Here is a 23564-nt window from a genome sequence, read left to right as displayed (position 1 = left end):
CGCCGCTTCCTCTCTCTTCTATTAGGTAGCTTGATGAGGAACAGATAGAAGGCAGCAACGGCGTTGGGGTGTTTGATGGTGGTGGGTCACGACAGGGGGAGGCGGAGGAGCTGCCACAGTCGACTGTGGTGGCTCTCTTCGCCGGAGAAGTGAGAAACGAGGGAGAGAGACGAGTTGGAGATGAAAGGGAGGTCGGGGAAGGGGTTTCGACGACATCAGCTGTGGTGGGTGGTGGTGGTTTGCATCGGCGATGGGTGGCAGTCGACTTTTGGTTTTCTTGCTTGCTCTAGAGATTCACGACGATGAAGGGGAAGTAGCGGCCGGTGGGAGGTGTTGGTTGTTTATGGTGGAGCAAAGTGGCCAGAAGGATCATTGAGGTGGGAAGTAGAGTGGTGTAACTTCTTCCTGCTCTTTTTCCGGCACTACAATGGAAAAGATAAGGGGTCGGTATTTTAAGAGATGGGTATAAAGATCATGAGAGAGAGAGAGAGGTGAGTTTATTTTGTTTTTATTTTTCATTTTATTTTAAGAATAAGAAAATAATAAAAGAAATTAAAATATAATTATTTAAGGGGCATATTAGTCATTTTAGATGGGATGTGGACCAAAAACACAAGAAAATATAACCATAGGGACCAAAACCACACAAGGTATCTAAAATTGGACCAGTGGTGCACCAACATTTCGTTTTGGACCAAAACTACAGAATTTTGCCAACCACAGGGACCATTTTTGCAATTTTGTCTAACGTCATATATCCTTAAAGACTATTACATGGTTATTTTTAATACTTTCTCCTTTACGTTCTTTGTAGATGAATAGGATCAAGAAGATTCTTTTATTTCTTTTAAATTATATTGGTATCATGATTAATAAAATCATTTGCATAAAATATCTCTTAAAATTATGTATTATAAAAAATATATAAATAGCGACAAAGGTGATTTGAATGCTTATGTATTTATTTATACGTATGCTTAATGAACTGCGACCATGACTCTTAAATATTTAAGTTTTATATGATATTCAAGTTATATATTTTCTTTTTATTTTTTATTTTTGCTAGAAGATGTCTGTGAGAAATGTCTTCTCACCCACAGACTTTGGTCCATGTCTTTTTGGAGAAGAGGACGCGCAGACGTTTTGACGTCTGCGGTCTTCTAAAAAACAGACTTTGGTCCATGTCTTTTTGGAGAAGAGGACGCGCAGACGTTTTGACGTCTGCGGTCTTCTAAAAAACAATCAGTTTACGTGACCATGTAGACGTAAATAACTTCCCGCCCGCAGACATAAGTGTTCAAAAAGAGCTTTTCCGAAAAAATAAACACCACTTTAATATGTTAGACCATCTGCAATGCATTGAACTCATATATATTCAATGATTGCCACGTCAACATTCACTCACTTACTTTATCCATTAACCCCATTGGAGATAGCCTTATGGATACAATAGCCATATAACAATGGTAAAATATCTCACACGCATGTAGATCTTTAATGTGATATCAAAATCATTCAAAATTGATTCCTAAATGAAAACTAATAATAGCAACAACCTAGTTTACCACCATCAAAATTGCCTAGAAGCTAAACAATTGCACAAATATAATATCAAATTCATCATGTAATGTAACTTAAAATAACAACATAAATTTTAACAAATTTTAAGGGCTATTCATCGGCTTCAGTTCTCCTTCTCTTCTTCCTTTCAGGTCCTTCCAAATTGCCAATTTCTCCCCCATCAACCTCTACATTCTTCCTCTTCTTCTTCTTCTTCTTCTTCTTTTTCTTCCTGTCTTCACTCTTGTCTTCAACATTATCATTTTTAGGAACCCTAACATCATCTTCTTGTAAATTTCTTTGGCTTATATCAGATATGGTTGAAGCGTCTTCATTCGCCTTTTTCTTCAGCTTGTTGTGCTTTTTAAAGTATACAAGCTCGTTGAATGCCACAGAAGCACGACGAAGATAAGCTGACACCGATTGAGAAGCTCCATTGTCGGAGGTTACAAATTTTGATAAGATATTGGCAGCTTTCGAGAGATTGACAGCCTTCGTAGATACAATTTTTCCAGAAACAGTTTTCATCTGAATCGAAAGAAAACTGTTTACAAATATATGAAAATTATACAATTCAATCAATAGAACAAAGATGACAATGACAGTCTAAAACAATGGCGAATAGATTACTGTTTTTCCTCATATTTTCTAGGGCAGTTCAGAAATCCATAGCGAACGGATGAGCTAAAACATTACGAAAAAAGTACGTAAAATACCGCCATTAATACAAATTACAGACGAGAACATAACCTAGAAAGATTAAACAAACCCTAATTTCATGTGAAGCAATGAAATAGATGAAGAAATAATATGAATAAGAGAACGAACAAACCTGTAATCGATTGAAACGAACAAGTGGCCAGAAATTGAGAGAAGCGCAGACGATTGAGGGAAGATAGATATGATTCGAGAATCGAGAGTGCAAAGCTTTCAACTTTCTTTGACTTCGTTCTCCGTTTTCCTCGGCTTCTATTTTGGGCGGCGAAGGCGAATTAAAGCATCGACCCGTATGGTATGACCCGAGGTTTCTTATGTGGGCCTATTTGACCCGTCTAACTAAAAACAAACTCCATTAGTTTTACACCATCTTTCTAATATAGCCCCAAATTTTTTTTTATATCAAAGTCATAAATTTTTAGAAACCTTTTATTTTTTACTTATTAGCATGTTACCAATCGGTCATCCCATGTAACAAGCCGAAAAGTCGGTCTTTGCTGATGTTGCTGCTGAAAAGGGACTGTCCAGTCTCGAACTCATGACCTAAGAGAAGAAATGTCATCGCCTTAGCCATTTGGGCTAAAGGTTTTCTTGCCACATGGGATAACCGGTTGGTAACCGACTAATAGATAAAAAAAAGGAAAGGTTTCTGAAAACTTATGGGTTTTACATAACAAAAAAAAAGTTTGGGGCTAAATTAGAAAGATGGTGTAAAACTAATGACTTTTATTGTAATAATCCAACAAACAATATAGACTCATAAAAATGCAAGGAAGGTGTAATATTTAGCCTATCTCTAGAAATTACTCCCGACATAGAAAAAAAAGGAAAAAAAAGTCAGTTCATAATGAAAAAATAAAGACACGTATCATTAATTAAATACACTAAATAATATTAAAAGTAAATAAATGAACATTATATGAATACAAAAATAATAAGAACGAATACTAAGACTAAACGGAGTGGGATCGCTACATGCCCTCGCTAAGCTTGTTATGGGCTCTAAAACACCGCTCCCTAGCGCTTGCTAGGGGGGTCGCTAAGGGAGAATCACTACGTCCGTAGCGAGAGGAAAGATAAGGTGGAGATGTGGTGTGATTGGTTGAGAAGAAAGGAGTCGGATTGCATTGACCAATTTGAATGAATTGATTTCCATTGCAATTTGTTTGACTGCCCAAATCTATTTCCTTCGTTTATTTCCACCAACCTATATATTGTATAATTTAATAAAAAAACGTTTTTAATTAATAAAATTCAAAATATTCAACTATAATTCGACTACTATAAATCAAACCACACTCGCAACATTTCACCCACAAAAAATATCATTATCTTCCTCACATACTCTCTTAATTCACCAAAGAAAAATTTCTTCATCTCAACCAAACAAAACCCCACGAACAAACAAAAAGAAATTTTCAAACTTTCCATCACTAGTATTAAGTCGTTTTTCTAATATTAAGTCAAGTTTTTAGGTTTTAATTAAGTTTTTAGGAACTAAGTCATGTTTTAATTTTTTAATCGTATTTTATGTTTTTAATTATTGTAACCCTTTTTTATTTGAAATTAAGTGTTTGTCTTTTAAAAAAATAACATTTATGTTGTAACACCCGTTTTCCTGTATGAATCGAATTAGGGTTTCAAAGAGTCAAAAATGTTGGATTTTGGAAGGAAAGGAGCCTCACGACGTGAGACATAGATGCTCATGACGTGATATAGGGTTTTATGAAAACTTTGTTCGGGACTGGTCTCACGACGTGAGACATAGAGGCTCACGACGTGAGAACTGATGTAGCCCAAGCCCAAGATCTTTTAGGGTTTCCTTCGTATTTAAGCACAATTAAACTCGTTTTAGGGTTTCTTACCAGCCTCCAAACCCTTTTTCACCTCAGAAAACCCTAGCCTTCATTCCTTGCTTGATCCTTGGTCATTTTGGAGCCTTTCTTGGTTTGGAAGAAGAATAAAAGAAGAAGAAGAAGAAGGTGATCTTTTGTAGAGGCTTGCAAGGAATCATCATCATCATCACCTTAAATTGTTTCTGGACCATTGTAAGTGTCAAAGCTTCCACCTTTATTGTTATATGAGGCTAGATCTAAGTTTTGTCCCACTTTTCTTCTTGGCTGTGCAAGTATGAATGAATGGAAACCATAAAGTTAGCAACTTTATGGGTTATAAGGGTCTTAAGAGTGTTATGGAGTTCATATTTAGTGAATGGTTGAGTTTTGGGAGCCTTGCATGAAAGTTGGATGTCTTTTCTTCAACTTTTGAACCAAATGAGATCTATACATATATTGGACATATATGTCTTAAAAGCATCGACTTTCCAGTGTATTATGGAGTTATAAGACCTTCTGGAAAGTTAGAGTTCAAGGCTTAATGGATTAAGGACTTAAAAGTTGGACTTTTGCCTTCAAACTGTTCTCACGACGTGAGAGTTGAATGACCTTGTTTTCTGTTTAGCTTCTTGGACCTCACAATGTAATAGGAGGCTTCTCACGGCGTGAGGTCTACTCCAGTGACTTTTCATGTCTGAGTTGAGTCAGGATGAGTTGGAATCGGACCGAGTAAGCTCTCACGACATGACTAAGGGCTGGTCACGACGTGACATTGGATAGTTGACATATTGGGCTGTTGACCTTGACTTTGACCGTTGACTTTTGGATCGGGTTCACTTTTGGTTAAATTCTATTTTTAGAAGGTAGACTCAGGGTTTACCTTGTATGGATTGATAGAAGGTGTTAAGCACCCATCTTTTGGCAGGAGAGCAGTTAGATGCGGTCGGGCGGCTTTAAGCTGAGTATTAGTCGGCTTTGTGCTTCAGGCGAGTCTCCTCACTATGTTTGGCGGGTTAAAGGCACCAATGTCGGCCCATGATTTATTATGATTAGGGTGCTAGTTGTCTGTGTAACTCTTGCATGTGTGATATGTGATATGTATATCGGACGGGGTCCGATGTCGGGTAGGGCCTGATGAGTGTATTGTATGTTGTCTATGTTTGTGACTTTTGCATGTATTTTATGTGTTTGTATGTTTATCAAGCGGGGCCTGATGAGTATGTTGGGCGGGGCCCATTGCATTTTACTGAAAGATCTGTTCCGGGTAATGGGCCAGTTGGGGAGTGGGGGTGGATTCAAATTGATGGTTCTACCGTTGTGGAAGTTGGGCAAGCGAGGAGGTTTCATGCTCCTAGTATTAGTGTTTCGGGCAATGTCAGTGTTTCGAGTTGTATTAGTGGTGTGGGATTACACGTGTGTGTAGAGTATCTGGGAGTTTAGGGAAATGTTAAGTCACTCGCAGCAGGATTAAATAATCCCAGAGTAATTGGTTTGGCCTTGTTTCGCAGCTCTTGTCCGAGTCTAACCGATGCAGGGATAAATCTTCTACTCGAAGGATTATCTGAGCCTTCTGTCGAGTATAAGTGTCCTGTCGCTATGTATGGCTGGTGACTTTGTTTCCCTTTGAAGCAGCAATGTGATCAGGGGTCGGAAGCATTTTGGTTGGTACGAGTCTCTATGAGGTTGGCTTGGTGACAGTTCGATGGGGGAAGGTCTGACAGGGAGTCAGACCATTGAGACTTTATATTTCGGATTTCAGGTGAGGTAAGATTGGTTTTATTCAAAAGATTGAGAATTCATTCTTCACCCGGATTGGAGAACTATTCTAAAATGGTTTCAGTAGATCTGGATAGGCCATGGTATAATCGGAGTTGGAAGCGTTATGTTTTGTCTGTTATTCGTTGAGAGTTTGGCATGGATTTTTTTTGGTGTGGGCGGTCTGTTGGGGAGTCAGACCATTATAGATTTCAGGTCTCAGAAGGGTAGAAGTGTTTTGCATGGGCTGCAGTTTTGATTATTATTATCGGGTTAAAAGCTTCGTTTTGGGTTTCGGATTGCCTTGGGAAGATTATTTTGTGCGCATAATTTTCCATTATGGTCATCAGGTCGGTTGTTTTGATATGAGTGTTATCAAGGAGCGATTTCGAGGACGAAATCTAATTTAAGTGGGGAGAGTTGTAACACCCGAAATCTAGGAGGTTAATTGTGGAATTATGCCAAATTCAAGTTGAACTCGACGAGTTGGAGGAGCCAACTCGGCGAGTTGAAGATGAAGAATCATGGGATTTAATGGGTCTACTCGACGAGTTGAGGAGCCTCCACTCGACGAGTAGAAGTTAGATTGTCCGCGAAGTTTAATGAGGCTACTCGACGAGTTGAGGAGCCTCAACTCGACGAGATGGCCTCTCAGAAGGAAACCCTGATTTTCAGGGTTTTTCACCCTATTTAAAGGCCTTAAGTGTTTCTTCTAGCTTCCTTATCAGCCTCATTGTCTTCCTGAAACCCTAAATTGTGTTGTGAGCCTCTTGTTGGGAATCTTGCAGTTTTGAGTGGATTTTTGGGTGCTTTTGGTGCTTGGTGAAGGTTTGGGAAGAGCTTGAAGTTGTTTAGCTTGGAGGGAAGCTTTGGGATCCAGAATCTAGCACACTTTTGGCAACCACCTGAGGTAAAAAGTCTGGAACTTGGTGATTAATAACTTAGATCTTCTCATTTGGGTTTTATTGTGATTTTGGCCTCCTTTTTGAGTTTATGAATAAGATTGGTGGTGTAAAGGTTCATCCTTTCATATATGAGTTTGTTTTGCTACCCTTGAGCTTAAAGGTGCAAACTTTAGGAGAATCTTGATGTCATGCATGCATTAAGTCGAGTATTAAGTTCATTTGAAGCTTAAGAGCTTCACCTGGACATGCATAGACGTAAAGTTAGCAACTTTACGTGGTTTTCCAGCTCAAGAAAGTCATATCTATGATTTGTGGCCATGCCTTTATGGATTAGGTGCTTAATGAATTAAGCTGTTGGACTTTTAGTGAACTCGGCGAGTTTATGGATAAACTCGACGAGTTGGCTCGATTTTCCCTGATATTTTCAGATGAATAGAGGAACTCGACGAGTTGGTGGGTAAACTCGGTGAGTTGACTTGGGTTTTCTCGATCTGTGCAGACTGATGGAGAAACTCGACGAGTTGAAGGATAACTCGGCGAGTTGGGTCAACCTAGGCCGTTGACTTTGACTTTTGACTTATGTCTTTCACCAAGTTTGTCCCAAGGGGTGTTTGTGGTAACCTGATTTGGATTTAAGGAAAATATGGGCTTGGGATAAGACCCATATGGGGTTGGGCCTAATTTGGAAAACTGGGTCATTAGCGAGCCTTTGAGGATCTTTTGGTTTTGGGCCTCAGTTTTGGTGTACGTTGGGCCAGGGGTATGGTCATTTTACCCCAAGTATGGATTTGGTTTATGGCATGGAACGCAATTGCTAATTGGGCGTGTCGTTAGTATTGATAGCTTGGAAAGCTGGAAGGGCTGCAGGTAGGGATTTCTTTCGGGGAGCTTCTGCATTCGAGGTGAGTTTTCCTCACTGTACTTATGGGTCGAAGGCACCAATTCCGACCCTTTGGATTGTTATCCTGGTTATCGTATGCTTGTATGCTGTTATGATCTGTTAGATCGGTATCTTGGTAGATAGGATGCTGCTATGTTGTTATGATCTGTTAGATCGGTATCCTGGTAGATAGGATGATGCTATGATTATTGATCTGTATGATCTGTGCCTGCATGTTGATTGATTATGTGTTTTTTAGTTATGTATATGTCGACATGTGTGTGTGCGGTTGGGTTAAGGCGGTCCTGCTTTGTGCTGAAGGCCAACATACCCAGGGCGGCCAGAATATACTGAAGGCCCTACGAGGCAGTCCAGTCAGGCCGAAGGCCCGATGAGCGGTCTGGATAGGCTGTAGGCCCTGCGAGGCGGTCTAGTCATGCTGAAGGCTCGAGAGCGGTCCGGATAGGCTGTAGGCTCTACGAGGCTGTCCAGTCATGCCGAAGGCTCGAGAGCGGTCCAAATAGGTTGTGGGCCCTGAGAGGCGATCCAGTCAGACTGAAGGCTCAGTATGCGTGCTGTTATTTGTATATGTTATCTGGTTAGGTGTTGGTACTTTGGGGAAACTCACTAAGCTTCATGCTTACAGTTTTGGTTTATGGTTTCTGGTGCTTCAGTGGATTGTGGCAAGGTCAAGGCGTGACCATACACATCTTCGCGTTTTAGACTTATGATTTCTAGGAAACTCTGATAATGTGAACGTTTTGGAAACTATGTTGAAAGAGATTCTGATTTTTAAATAATGTTTTGGGAATAACGGTTTTTGTAAATACTTCTATAGAAAAATGGTTGTTTTGAAAAGTTTAAATTTTATGAAATTTTTGGGATGTTACAGGTACTTTGGGTGAACTCACTAAACTTTGTGTTTATGGTTTTATGTTTACGGTTCCAGGTACTCCTAGTACGAAAGGGAAGGGCCCGATGTGACTGCACAACATCCTCCAACGTTTTCCGCATCGACAATTAATGATATTGCTCTGATGTTTAAATAATATAATTATTTTGATCGGTTTTGGAACAACTCGTTTGTATGAATTATTGTTTTAAAAATGAAAAATTTTTACTATGAATTTTTGGGACGTTACATATGTAATATTAAATGTTTGTGTTTTAAAAAATATAATTTTATTAAATTTGAAAAAAAAAATAAAAAAATAGAGTGTTAGGAGTAATACCACCCCTATGAAATGCTAAGATTAAAAAAACAAGATGACGTGGCAGGCAAAAAAGTGATGTGGCAAGGTGCGATGAGTGTTACCACTCCCTCTAGCCTAACAATAACATATAGATAATGTATTAGCCATAAAATATGGTGCACGCATACTACTAGATGCAAGGAGACAGTAAACATGGAACAAATGTCAGATAATAAGGTCATCATGACCAAACATCAAGCACAAACAATGAGAAAAAATGGATGAAAATCTAATTTTTAGTTTATTCTTATACTAATTCAATACTTGTAATATGCTAATTATATGTTTCCACACCCTTCTATTTGAGATCATGTCATTGATAATAGAAAACTTCTTCAAATCCATCCTCACATTATCTTCTCACTTTTCTTCTTTGGACGTCCTCTCGTCCTTTTACAATAAACCATAACCGTCTACATCCTCTTTGTTGTGGCCTTCAGTTGTCTCTTATAAACATGTCTGAAACAGTCTTTTTTTCCTCAATTTCTTATTGACCTCTCTAACCAAACAAATCGAATAAATTACTATATTAGCCCAAAATTGAGTCTATCTCGCAACGGTTCCGACCTTGGCACAAAAAATAGCATTGAAATAATAAATCTTTAGCATTTTTTAACCTTTAACTATAATATAAAAACATCAAAATAAGACATATATTTAATATTTTGATAAATAAATATTATACTCTTAGGGTGGAAGGTGGTTGTCGTTTAAACCTCCAATGTTGTTAGACTCATGGAGAAGGGAGTGGTGTTCCCGCTAATTTTGTGTCCAACCGACCAACTCAACCTTCTCTTCTTTCACTTTTCCATGTTTCTTTCTTTATTTAGGACACATCCCTTCTTTTTCTTCATTCTTTCTCTCCAACCTTCAAGCCAATCAACTTTTTTTTTCTTTTTTTATGGTCAAACTCATACAACCCGCTCTTCTTCCTTTTAACTCCACTCTTTCCACCCTTATAGTAAGATATCTTATATTATTAAAAGTATAACAATTAGGATATTTTCTAAAATATTTATATTATAGAAATTTTCAAAAACAAAATAGTAAATTTTAAATACATCATCAACAACAACATCAAACCCATTATGCTCGTTCTTCAAGAAAAAAAAGCCATAATCTTTTGTGAAGAACTAAAGTTTTGATGTTAAGTATAGAAGAACAATCTTAAATATCTCATTTAATATTTTGCTCATTTTAAAAGCTTTCAGTTAGATTACATAATGATATATAAAAAAAAATCCATATCAATTATCTAATGATTTATGTATAAAATGAAGTTTGATATTTTTAGTGTAAATTAAAAGTATATTACCAAAATGACGTGTTACTATTCATCAAATTTATTTTGGTGATAAAAATAAAGGTTGATTGGAGCTATGAAATGCCAAAATGTTGCTCTATCGAAGTTGACAGTAGAGTTGGTCATAAGGATCAAATTCAATTACTTGATGTGGATTGTGTCGATACAAAAACGTTTAAAAAACAAACTAGTTAATTGAATCCGATTAAGTATGTAACGTCTGATTGCTGATACGTATTTTAAATAAGAATTATGTATTTTTACAAAGGGACTCGACGAGTTGGAGGCCCCAAACTCATCGAATAGGAATTGGATATGTGGACGCGGGACTTGATGTCTACTCGACGAGTCGAGGAGCCTCGACTCGACGAGTAGGTCTGCCAGAGTGAAACCCTAATTTTCAGGGTTTGCATCCTATTTAAACACCTTAACACCCCCACTATGGCCTCCCTTATCGCCTCCCATAGTCCAGAAAACCCTAACTCGAAACCCTAACCAATTTTGAGTGTTCTTGAGCCATTTTTGTGTATTCTTAGTGGTTTTGGAAGCTTGAGAGGGAAGAAGAAGCTTGGGAGTTCAAGAGGAAGAAATAGATCCAGAGGCTGTGTTCCATTTCCAGCTCTTTTGAGGTATAAAGTCTATACCTTGACTATTCATTTGTTAGGTCCCTTCATGGAGTAGTTTAGGGCTTTAAGGAACTATTTTTGGAACCACTCATGGATGCAAGCATGTTTGGGGTTAAGACTTAAGATCTGGAACCTTTGAGGGACTCCGTGGCATAAAGGTGCCAACTTTATGGCCATGGGAGTCCTATGCACCTTGTGGACCTCATTTTAAGGCCTTTTGAGCTAGATAACCCATGCATGAACGTAAATTTTGTAACTTTATGTGTGATATCGACCATATGAGGCCAAATCTATGTTTTGGATGAGTTAAACCCGACTGAAATTGACTGTATAGATTTGGATAATGGGGGACTCGACGAGTCGTTCTTAGGACTTGGCGAGTCGGGTCATGGTTTCCCCAACCTTCTCTGTTACTTAGCAACTTGTTGAGTCTAGAAGATGACTCAGCCAGTTAGACGTGTTTTAGACTTAAAGGTCAAGAACTCGACGAGTCCAAGGATGAACTCGCCGAGTCAGTGAGCAACTGTCCTGACTGTATGAAGAAGAACTCGGCGAGTCCAAGGAAGGACTCGACGAGTTCAAATGGAAAGTCCCGATTCAGTCATAAGAAGAAACTCGGCGAGTTAGAGGGTAACTCGACGAGTCAGATCATGAATTCGAGTTTCTTTGAATTATGGAACTCGACGAGTTGAGTCAACCAGGATGTTGACTTTGACTTTTACTTTGACCTTTATCCAAGATTGACCCTTAAAGGGGATATGAATATGAAGGAGTAACTAAAGGAGACTGATATGTGTAGGAGGTTGGGGAGAGTTGATCCTAGCACCGAGGACAGTTTAGTTAATGCACGACATTGAGGTGAGTTACTTTCCAATAGAAGTGGGTCTACGGCCACAATGCCGGCCCACTAGTAGGAGTTGTTTGATTAGATGATTGTCTTTGTGATAATTATCTAGGTTTGCTACTACCTGATATGTTTTATGTGCTAGTATGATATGATGTTATGTGGTAGTGGTAATAGGGGGAATAGTCCCCGTGTCACGGTCGTAAGGACCGAAGGGTAGGTCGGGCACCCCAGAATTGACTGGCAGTACGTTTATGCTATGTTATTGTATGGTAGTAGTAGGGGTGATATAGTCCCCAAATCCGGTTGAGATAAACCGGAGGGTAGGTCGGGTAGGAATGGCAACGGGGCGGGTTCGGGGCGGGGCATGGTTTCCCAAACCTGAACCCGATTTCTAAAGGTGTACCCGACCCCGACCCGATACCCGACGGGTTTCTTATCGGGGCGCCCCGTCGGGGCTGAAACTTTCCCCGAACCCGACCCAAAACCCGATAACGGCAGGAAAGCCCGACCCTAAAACCCGAAATGTGGCAGAAAAATAAGGGAAAAACTACTAATACAGAATGATAAATTAAGATACCAAATAAGTTCTTAAATCATTTAACAAAATAGAAATCACTAATAGTCTAATATCGTAACAACAACCAACCAACCAAAACATCCAAGTACACAATATGAAAAATTAATTCATCACAATAATACATTATTACATTACCACTTAACATTAAAACAAACTTAAAATCAAACAAAATCATCCAAACTTATTGTCCCGCTTTCTTTAGTATTTTCCTACAAAATATTAAACAAACTCAAAATCAAACCAAATCATTGAAACTATATAAAATTAATATTCTTAGAAGTGTCGTTTTACCTCTTCCACATCATAATCAAATTCAACAGAACGACAATATGCCTCGGTCTCTTCAAAACAAGTTGCTGTATAAAATTAATATTATTAATATGTAAAAAAGATTCATAATTTCATATAATTAATATAAAATAGTATACTACCTCGAATTTCATTCAACAACCAACTTTGAGCACACATTAAAGCCTCCAATGTCTTTGGATGAAGTCGACTACGATGAGGACTTACTAATCTTCCACTAGTGCTGAAAGCTGATTCCGAGGCAACAATGGAAACAGTAATAGCTAATATATCTTTAGCTATCCTTTGTAGTGTCGGGTACTTAATCCCATTTGTTTTCCACCACACCAACAAATCAAGTTCCATGTCTTTAGGCAACAATTTCTCCTTCAAGTAGTTATCCAACTCACTCATACCTCCTGATTCATCATCATCTCTAGTAATAGAAGCAATATCTGATAAGAGCTTTTTGAATCCAACACGATGACCGGAAGAGATACTATAACCAAATGAAGATGAACCGGGAATTGAACCACCATAAACACCTAATGTTTAGTATAAAAATGTTAATAATTTAAGATAATATTCTATTTATTGTATAAACAATAAGAAGAATACAATACCTTCACTCTTCCTTTTTTTAGATGCATTATTTGACTCGTAATCTTGAAACAAAGTTTTGACAAACCCCTCCAAATTTTGAAATTCAATCTTTGCCTTTTCTTCTCCATAAAGCATAGGCAAAAGTAACTCCACAAACTTTAACTTGTATCGTGGATCTAAAACCGCTGCCATTCCTCTTATCCCATGAATTACAAACCAATACTTATTGAACTTAGAAACCATTTGCTCAGCCATCACCCTAATCTCCTCAATAGGAGATTTCGTCCACTCACGCAAAGAATACCCAATCTCACATATTAAAGGAAAAAAACATTAGCTGTAGGATACTTTGAACCAGAGAACATAACAGTCACCTCATAAAAAAGTTGTAATCTTTCACAAATCTCACTAGCCAACTCCCAATCCTGGTCTGTAGGAAAACATGTATACTTTGGGTCTCTTGTCTTTACCTGATCGAAAACCTCTTTGTAGCTTATAGCAACACTCAACATCAAGAATGTAGAGTTCCACCGCGTCTTCCAGTCAAGTATCAACTTCTTTGAGTATGGTATTCCCAACTGCTCTGCTGCTGTCACAAAATTTTGCTCCCTCTTTGGTGATGCAGACCAAAATGCAACACTCTCTCTGATTCTCTCAATCTCAAATTTAATGAGAGATAAGCCATCTTGGACAATAAGATTGAGAATATGTTCTCAGCAACGCATATGAAACAAATCACCATTCATCATTAGTGATTTTAGAGGAAGTTTCTCTAATAATATCCTGATAATTGCATCATTTGTGGTGCAATTATCAACAGTAAGAGTTGACACTTTCCTATCAAGATTCTAATCACACAAAATAACATAAAGTATGTCGGCAAGAACATCAGATGTATGCGGACAAGGCATGTAAATAAACCTGTTTAAGAATATATAAATATATATGTTAATATTAACATATAAATAATAAGTATGTATAAATTGTAGTTAAATAAGTATAATATACCTCATAATTCTGCTTTGCAAATTCCAATTTTGATCTACAAAATGTGCTGTGATAGCCATAAACCCTTTTTTTTATGATTAGATGTCCACATATCGGTAGTAACTGCAATTCTACTTTTGTTCTTTGCTAACAAACTCATAGTTTTATCCCTTTCGTAATCATAAATACTTTTGATGTCGCCCTTGATGGTGTTTCGACAAGGAACCTTAAACAAAGGTTGAAGACCTCCCACATACTTCCTAAATCCATGATGCTCTACAATTGAAAGCGGATACTCATTTCAGCCAAATCCTTCCTTGAAGTATCAGCATTAAATGTATAATTTGAAACATGCGTTGTAGTACCATCTACTTTCTTTTTTTCTTGCACCAAGATAGATTGGCGAATATCTGTAAAAGGTTTGTGTATACAACGCTTATAATGTGTAAGTAAATGTTTTGTACCATTCTTGCTATCTGCACCCAATACTTTAGAACAATATTTACATCTTGCTTTAACTTCACCATTCAATTTAAATTTTATAAAATGTTGCCACGTCGGTGAACGTGTTGCCCTTTTCGAACCAACCACTTCATCTCCATCTTCATCAAAAACTGTATCATTAATATCTGTCCCATCTTGTTGATCTACAGAATCAGTATTTTGTTGATTAGAACCCGAACCTCCCACATCTTGACTACTTGCAGTTGGAGCATGATTTTGACTGTTTGAATTCATATTTCCTGAAAAATAAAAACCAATGTCATATCAGACTCAACAAATATGTCTAAATAGATTAGAATTCAGAAATTCACTCAAATCAGATTCAAATAGATAAGTCTAAACAGAAACATATTACAAATCAGAAACCAATTGTTCAACTCAAACCAATGTCATATCAGACTCAAGAGACAACAAATAAGTTCATTTGAAAAGAAATCAACTCATATATGCATTTGAATATCACAAAACAGATTCACCAGACAACAAATAATTTAATTTGAAAAGAAATCAATCAATATATGCATTTGAATATCACAAAACAGATTCATCGGTACAAATCAACATTATCCAAAACCAATTCATCAATCATATTTGAAATCCAAAATCAATTCATCATAAAGACGCAACTGGATTCGAGATGCTCATAAATAATATTGAAATCCATCAGAGTTCGAAATCATCAATCATATTCGAAATCATCAAAGTTCAATTAAGCATTATTCTTACCTGGATTGCCGATTCTCCAACGATTCTTCAACGAGGCGACGACAGAGAGAGGCTGCGAGGGTTGAATGGTGATGGTTGTTGGACGAGGCAATGATTTTCAGACTTCGATGAAACGAAAAAATCTTCAAGACACAGCTTGCTGGACGATGCTTGCTAGACGATGGTCGACTGGTCGCAATCGCTTGTTATTGATCGACGATGCCACAATGGTGTAATCTATTAGTCGACGATGGTGTACTCGATTAGTCGACTTCTTATTCATCGGACCATAGCTGAATTTTTTTGATTTTGTCGATTTGAATCATGAGTCGGCTGCTGGAAGAACGAAGCGTGATGCGAGATTACGAGAATGACTGAATGTGTGATTTTAGGGTTAGTCTTCCATCAGGGGCAGAAGTGTAATATTATATATATATATATATATATATATATATATATATATATATATATATATATATATATATATATATATATATATATACATTCGGGGCGGGGGGGGGGGGGGGTCGGGGCAGGCACTCCCCACTCCCTGACCCGAACCCAAAAAAAATACTCGATAAAGACCCGATACCCGGCTCGATACCCGATAAGAGCGACCCGACCCGGCCCGAAAACTTCGGGAATCGGGTTTCCCCGTTGGGTTCGGGTTTTTTTGCCATCCCTAAGGTCGGGCACCCCAGAATGGCCTGGCAGGGTAGGTCGGGCACCCCAGAATTGCCCACAGTATGATTGTTATATGGTATGAGGTATGATGGGGGAACTCACTAAGCTTTGTGCTTACGGTTTTCAGTTTTGGTTTCAGGTACTTCCTCTTCGAAGGGAAAGGAGTCGGCTCGGTAGCAGCACATCACACCATTATTTTCCGCACCATGATGTTCTTGGGATTGCACTCTGACATTATTATTCCATGACATGTTCTATGACATTTGACTTATGGGTTTATGGGTTTTATATGATATTGATGATGTTTTCAGTAAACTGTTTTATAAATTGCTTAACTAAAAAACAAAATTTTTGGTCTTGAAATTTGGGATGTTACAAGTTGGTATCAGAACCTTGGTTTAAGGGATTCGGACACACCTTCGGGGGTTTCTGGACTCAAATCGAGGGTTTGAGAGATTTTTACAAGAAAATAATTTTTCTAGAGAGTAAAATAAAGAGTTTTGAGAAAGAACAAGGTGTGTGATGCGTGCAATCGGCCGAGCTCAAGTAAGTTTTCCCCAAGATACCCATACATGTTATGTTATGATATGATATGATTATGAGAACTGCATGCTAGATTAGGGCTAAGGATCTAGGAATGATGCCTCATATGCCTATTGTATGTGTATGAGAACTGCATGCCAGATTAGGGCTAAGGATCTAGGAAGATGCCTTATGTGTCTGCCATATGTGCTTACTGAGTTACATGATAGGACTGATTAGTCAGTAATATGATGACCTGAATAGGATATGCTTGGTATGGTTACTCAATGCTCGAATGTTGCTTGCTTTGTGCTTTTAGGAGTTCTAGTTATCTTTAACTAACTAGTAAACGAATACGTTAAGTTACATATTGCAAGGACAAAATAATTTCAGAAGGTTAGGTCTAGCCCTATTGAGCAGCTCTTGTTTGAGTCCAACCGTTGTAGGGTAGGATCTCTCATTCGAAGAATTATCTGGTCTTAGTGATATGTAATGCTATTGGCAAATTAGTTCGGTAAAGGTAGCAGGGATTCCTTATGCAGCTGATGGTGGAGAGTAGGTCGGAGAGTTACCCTAGGGTAAGCCTAGGATGAGATTCGTGCAGGGAGCAGTAGTAGTAGGAGGGACTTGGTGAAGTGAAGGCAATCCTTGAGGAAAGTACAGATAGATGAGGAAGGTAGTATGGGCCTGTACTACTGAAAGAAGAGGATACGTACTCGAGTCAAGGATGGCTGAGATAGAACCAGGGAACTTGTAGAATGTATGAGACCTCTCGAGGTTATGTATGACCCTAACGATTATGTGTTTTGTTTCAGAATGGTGGTGATTACGCGACACGGAGGGGGAGGTTCAGGGTCAGGATCAGGTTCAGGATCAGGTTCGGGATCAGGTGTCGAGCCAGTCGATGAAGGACTACGTGAGTTCATTGCTTCTGAGATCACGAGGGGCGTCCTTGAGTCGACCCCGGTGATTTTCGGGTCGATCAAGGAAGAGATTATCAAGCTGATGGAGGATCGCCTCAGGGCATTTCGGAGTGACATGGTTGCCACTCAGTCAGGGACACACACACTCTCCTCCAAGGACTTCATGGGATGTGGTGCACCAGACTTCCACAGGGTGAAAGACCCCATTGTTGCAAGGAGATGGATTGCAGACATGGAGTCTGCTCAGTTGACGAGCTTCTGCCCTAAGGGGTCGAAGGTCCGGTATGTTGCAGGGTGTTTGAGGGACAGAGCTAGAGATTGGTGGGAGGCAGTTAGTGATTCGCTGGGAGCCCCAGCCATTGAGGCTATTGTTGGATAAGGTGTCTAAGTCCATAACTATTTATGGTATGTACTTGACCCGGTTGGCATGGTCCATTTGGGTTGCATGGCATTGCAATACTTGGATAGACCAAATGAGAGAAATGACACTTAAGGTTTATTAATATATTATAAGTTCTAATACATTAATAATATTATTTAATTAGTATTGATCAAGAATTAATTTGGAATTAATTAAGTGATCAAAAAGAGACTAATTAAATATATGGGGTTGATTGTGTAAATCATCCATTCTTGTATAGTGGGCTAATGATCCATGGTTTAGTGAATTGGGCTAAAACTCATAAGGTTCTCCATGGATAGTCCATTGAGGTTATAAACCCATGGATCATAGAATATGGAAAGCCATGTCAATTAGGGTTTAGATGTTGTAACCCTACTTGTGACACAACTATAAAAGGACCCCTAGACTAGCAAAATCGGCACTGCTAAGTGAAGAACAAGAGGGCTAGCCGATTTTGAGTGATAAGTGTATTCTCTAAAGGTTATTCCAAGTGTTGTGGTGTTGTGTGAGACATTTGAGGCATCACACTTGAGGTGCTAGGCTCACAAGGTTCTCAAGGAATCAAAGCAACAAGAAAGGTATGTTTTTCTAATAAGTTCTTATGATTCAAGTTCCCCATGCCATGTTAGATAGGTTAAGAACCTTGGAAATCAAATTTGCATGTATCTTAGTAAAGCATAGATCCAAGGTTTCTAGGGTTGCATGTACACCTTAGGAGTGTTAAAATGCTCAAAACCCTTCAGTGCTATCAGAGCCTAGGCTTGTTTTCTTGATACTTGATGCAAATTGTTGAAAAAAGTCGAAAAATATGCAATCTGCTGAGTGAACTCGCCGAGTCCATGGGGGGACTCGACGAGTCCATGCCTAAAATCATCCTACTCGTCGAGTAGGTTCATGCACTCGACGAGTAGAATGCCTAGAGTGCATATTTTCGAGTTTTGCTGCTGGAAATGGACTAGAAACATTACCCTAAACTGTTTTGGTCTTATAAAACTTGTTTTAGATGGTGTAATGGTTATGCTAATCCATTTTCAATGGCTATTATCAAAATTTCAAGTCTTGTATGGTTTATTTATGATTCTTGAAATTGTTGATATGAATATTCATACACTTATGGATTTAGAAGATCATAGGAATCATTTGCAACTTGCTTGTTAGTTTAATTCTTGATCATTATGTGTTTTAATGGAATTCATAATTTGTCCTCAAGTTATGGATTACCAAAAGTCACTCTTTTAAAGTCCATTAAAGAAACACATAGGTTACATAAAATGAAAAGTCTCTCATTTTAATAAACCATTAACTCATAAGTTATGAAAGATGAAAAGTTTTGGAAGTTATAAAACTTGCCCTCAAGTTTTGGAACATGTAAAGTCACATTAAAACTTTAGTTCCAATCCCTAGAATTTTAAAAGTTAAAATTCAACCCTTATACTTTATAATATTATAAGTTAATATATATATATATATATATATATATATATATATATATATATATATGTATAAGAACAAGTCGTTTTACCGTTAGTAGGCCTCATTCACGAAGCCGGTCTATAAGGGGGTATAAGGTTGTTGCCTATAAAATGGCAGCTTAATGGGTGTCCACTCTCACCCACCGCTTCCTTGACTGGTGGAGGGTCGTTAGACGAACGGGTAGGACAATGAATTTAATCCTCATTAAAAGTATGATGATTATAAAGCAACTAAATGTTTTATAAATTCCCAATCTTAGTTACTTTAGGAAAATGTGAATAAGGTGCTAACCCATGAAATTACACTTTGCACTTTGCTTAAGTCGTTAGTGGAGCGTGTGTGGTTAACCGGCACACTAACCTGGACTTAACAAGGTAGGTAAAGGGTGGCTTAAGGTTTATCATATGTCGGTGGAGCGCGTGTGGTTAACCGACACATCGATTGAGTGATAAACCTTAAGAGTACCAAGTAATTTGCATGGTTACTTCACACCTTGTTTTGTGATCCTCGGCATCCCAGTCACAAAACTTGAAGGGCACACTCGAGATTGAAACATGCCATTGAAAAGTTCAAAGAATCTCAAAGAATCTAGGAGTTTCAAAACCAATTAAAACCTAATAATTTATTTCGTTTTTCATGGTGGAAATTGGTGAATCGTCATTCACCTACCTTCAAATATTTTATAGCTTGGATTACGGCATCCCTCTTCTATGTTATAAAATATTGTGTTGGGTCCTAGCCTTAATATTACATTTGGGTGTCTTATTAAGGACTATCTTTATATCTAATCTAAACTTGTCTTTCTTTTTTTCAGATGTCTTCAAACAATGCTGCTTCTGGCTCAAACCCTACCGACTCCTTCTCTCTCACGAACCTTTGTGGGAGAGTCATCTTTGATGGATCCAACTTTATGGATTGGATCAGGAACATCAGGATGGTCACTCATTATGAGGACAAAGAATATGTCCTCGACAAGGAGCTTAAGGAACTTGATGAGTCGTCTGCTACTCCTGAGGAGATCGCTGACTACTAGGCACATGAGAGAGATGCCACCAAAGTGACATGTATCATGTTGGCCACCATGACAAATGAGCTCCAAAAGTTTTATGAGGACTATTACCCTTTTGAGATGCACCAGGACTTGATGGACCACTACCATCAGAGTGCTCGTCAAGAGCGGTATGAAATAATCTCCTCCATGATAACAACCCGTATGAAGGATGGTGAACACATCATGGGCCATATGCAGAAAATGCAAAGGTATGTGGACCGTTTGCTGAAACTGAATGTGAACTTCCCATAGGAGTTGGCAATTGATATCATTTTGCACTCCTTACCTTCGTGTTATGATCAATTCCAAATGACATACCACATGAACAAGGAGGAAGTTACACTCAGCAAGCTTCAAGGACTTTTGAAGACCGCAGAAAGTGGTCTTAAAGGTAAGTCGGTTGTTACTACTCCTACTCCTACCGCGGCCCCTGTCTTGGCAATCGGGTAAGGCAAAGGAAAGAAGAGGAAGAGCCCTTTGAAGGGTACCAAGGGAAAGTCCCTTGATGGCTCCTCTTCAAGTGGAACCAAGAAAGGTTTTGTCACTCCTTCTGCTAACCCTAAAGAGGCTGAATGCCTCTATTGCCATGAAAAGTCGCACTGGAAGCGAAACTGCCCGAAGTACCTGCAAGATGTTAAGGATGGGAAAGTAAAACCCAACCATGCATGTAGTTACACTATATTGTCTAATAACTCACCCTATTCTAATTCTTGGGTCCTTGATACAAGTTGTGGTATTCACATATGTTCTGATTTGCAGGGACTAAGAAGAAGTGAGAATGTGGAGCATGGGAATATAAGCTTAATCATGGGGAATAGGAAAGTTACACCTGTCACCAAGATTGGAGTTTACTCTTTGTTGCTAAGCAGTGGGTTAACATTAGATTTGAATAAATGTTGTTACTCATCTGAAATGGTGAGAAATATTATTTCCTTTCATGGTTTGCATAAACAAGGTTTTACCTTTTCGTTTGATAATGAATGTGGTGGTATTAATGCTTTCTTTAATAATGTTCTTTATTTTAAAGCATTACCTTGTGATGGTGTGTATGAAACTGTGTCGGTTGTAGATAACCTAGGAAATAATGTGGTGTGTATTGATTCTTCCACTAGCTTGGATAAAGCGTCATTATGGCATTGTCGTCTTGGACATGTAAGCAAGAAACACATAGGCCAAATCCAAAAGGATGGAGTCTTGGAGTCATTTGACCAAAAGTCAGATGATAGTTGTGAATCTTATTTGCTTGGAAAAATGACAAAGTCACCCTTCACTGGTACTTGTTCTAGGGGTGAGGGTTTGTTGGACCTCATACATATCGATGTGTGTGGACCCTTCAGAACCGCCACAAGAGATGCTAACCGCTTCTATGTGACTTTTACTGATGATTTTAGTAGATATGGATATGTCTACTTAATCAATCATAAGTCAGAAACCTTTGAAAAGTTCAAGGAGTTTAAACAGGAAGTGGAGAATCAGTTGGGCAGGAACATTAAGATGCTTCGATCAGATCGAGGTGGTGAGTATCTTAGTACAACGTTCCTTGACTATCTTAAGGAATGTGGGATTGTCTCACAATTGACACCTCCCAGGACACCACAGTTGAATGGTGTGGCTGAGAGACGCAATCGAACCTTGTGGGATATGGTTCGTTCCATGATGAGTCGAGCTTCGCTACTAATCTCATTTTGGGTGTATGCCTTAGAGACTGCCCCCCATATCCTTAATTTAGTCCCTACAAAGAAGGTTGCCAAAACACCTCACGAGATGTGGACTAGAAAAGTTCCCAATCTGGACCACATCAAGATTTGGGGTTGCGAGGCTTTCGTGAGGCGCGAGACTCACGATAAGCTCGAACCTCGAAGTGAGAGGTGTATTTTCATCGGCTACCCACAGAAATCCTTTGGTTACCTCTTCTACAGACCCAGTGATAATGTGGTATTTGTAGCAAGGAGAGGAGTCTTTCGAGAGAGAGAATTCATAAACCAAGGAAACAGTGGGAGGCAAATTGACCTTGAAAAATTCAAGAGTCAAGTGGTGAAGGAACCTCAAACCCTAGCAATCAACCTGAGGGGGAAACTCCTGTTGATCCGACAGATGAGTCTGTACCTCTGAGGCGTTCCACGAGAGTTAGGAATGCACCTGAGCATTACTATGGTTTCCATATTACTGCGGAAGGTGATACACTTATCAGTGATAGCACACTGGTAAGTCTGGATGAACCTAACAGCTACACGGAAGCCATGGCAGGCCTTGAGGCTGCTAAATGGAAAGAGGCTATGGACAGCGAGATACAGTCCATGTATGACAATCAAGTTTGGAACTTGGTTGACAATGTACCAGGTCGTAAGACAGTCGGGTGCAAATGGATCTTCAAGAAGAAGACCGACATGTATGGTAATGTACACACTTATAAGGCGCGACTGGTTGCAAAGGGATATTCTCAAACTCCGGGATTTGATTATGATGAGACCTTTTCACCAGTAGAAAAGATTAAGTCTATTAGGGTTATGCTAGCCATTGCTGCATTTCATGACTATGAAATATGGCAAATGGATGTCAAACCCGCTTTCCTTAATGGAAAGTTGGCTGAGGATGTTTACATGAGTCAGCCAGAGGGTTTTGTCAGCGCAGAGTACCCTAATAGAGTGTGTAAGCTTGAGAAATCCATCTATGGATTAAAACAAGCACCTCGCAGACGTTCCGAAAGAGTTAGAGTTCATCCCCAGTTTTATGGTTTTCATATTACTACTGAAGGGGACACGTATATTAGTGATGGTACACTAATAAATCTAGGTGAACCTAATAGCTATAAGGAAGCCATGGCAGGCCCAGAGTCTGTAAAATGGAAAGAGGCGATAGACAGTGAGATTCAGTCCATGTATGACAACCAAGTTTGGAATTTGGTTGACAATGTACCAGGTCGTAAGATGGTCGGGTGCAAGTGGATCTTCAAGAAGAAGACCGACGTGGATGGAAACGTGCACACTTATAAGGCGCGATTGGTTGCGAAGGGTTTCACTCAGACTCCTGGAGTTGACTACGACGAAACCTTCTCACCAGTTGCGAAGATAAAGTCTATTAGGGTGATGCTAGCCATTGCTGCATTTCATGACTATGAAATAAGGCAAATGGATGTAAAAACCGCTTTCCTTAATGGGAAGTT

The 23564-nt window shown here is 38.8% G+C and overlaps 1 protein-coding gene across 1 annotated transcript; it reads right to left on the bottom strand.

Moving 5' to 3' along the window:
* Positions 1-1521: 1521 nt before the first annotated feature.
* On the bottom strand, positions 1522-2548 carry LOC145160231 (uncharacterized). The gene is made up of 2 exons (XM_079079347.1): positions 2393-2548; positions 1522-2088 (listed from the first exon to the last, which is right to left on the bottom strand). The coding sequence occupies exon 2, from the start codon at positions 2086-2088 to the stop codon at positions 1672-1674; it is 417 nt and encodes a 138-aa protein (XP_078935473.1). The 5' UTR covers positions 2393-2548; the 3' UTR covers positions 1522-1671.
* Positions 2549-23564: the final 21016 nt, after the last annotated feature.

Source organism: Lactuca virosa, chromosome 2, assembly GCF_052849685.1.
Source record: "Lactuca virosa cultivar CGN04683 chromosome 2, Lactuca_virosa_CGN04683_v6, whole genome shotgun sequence".
Classification (NCBI taxonomy): domain Eukaryota; kingdom Viridiplantae; phylum Streptophyta; class Magnoliopsida; order Asterales; family Asteraceae; genus Lactuca; species Lactuca virosa.
This window is presented reverse-complemented; position numbering and strand designations above follow the sequence as displayed.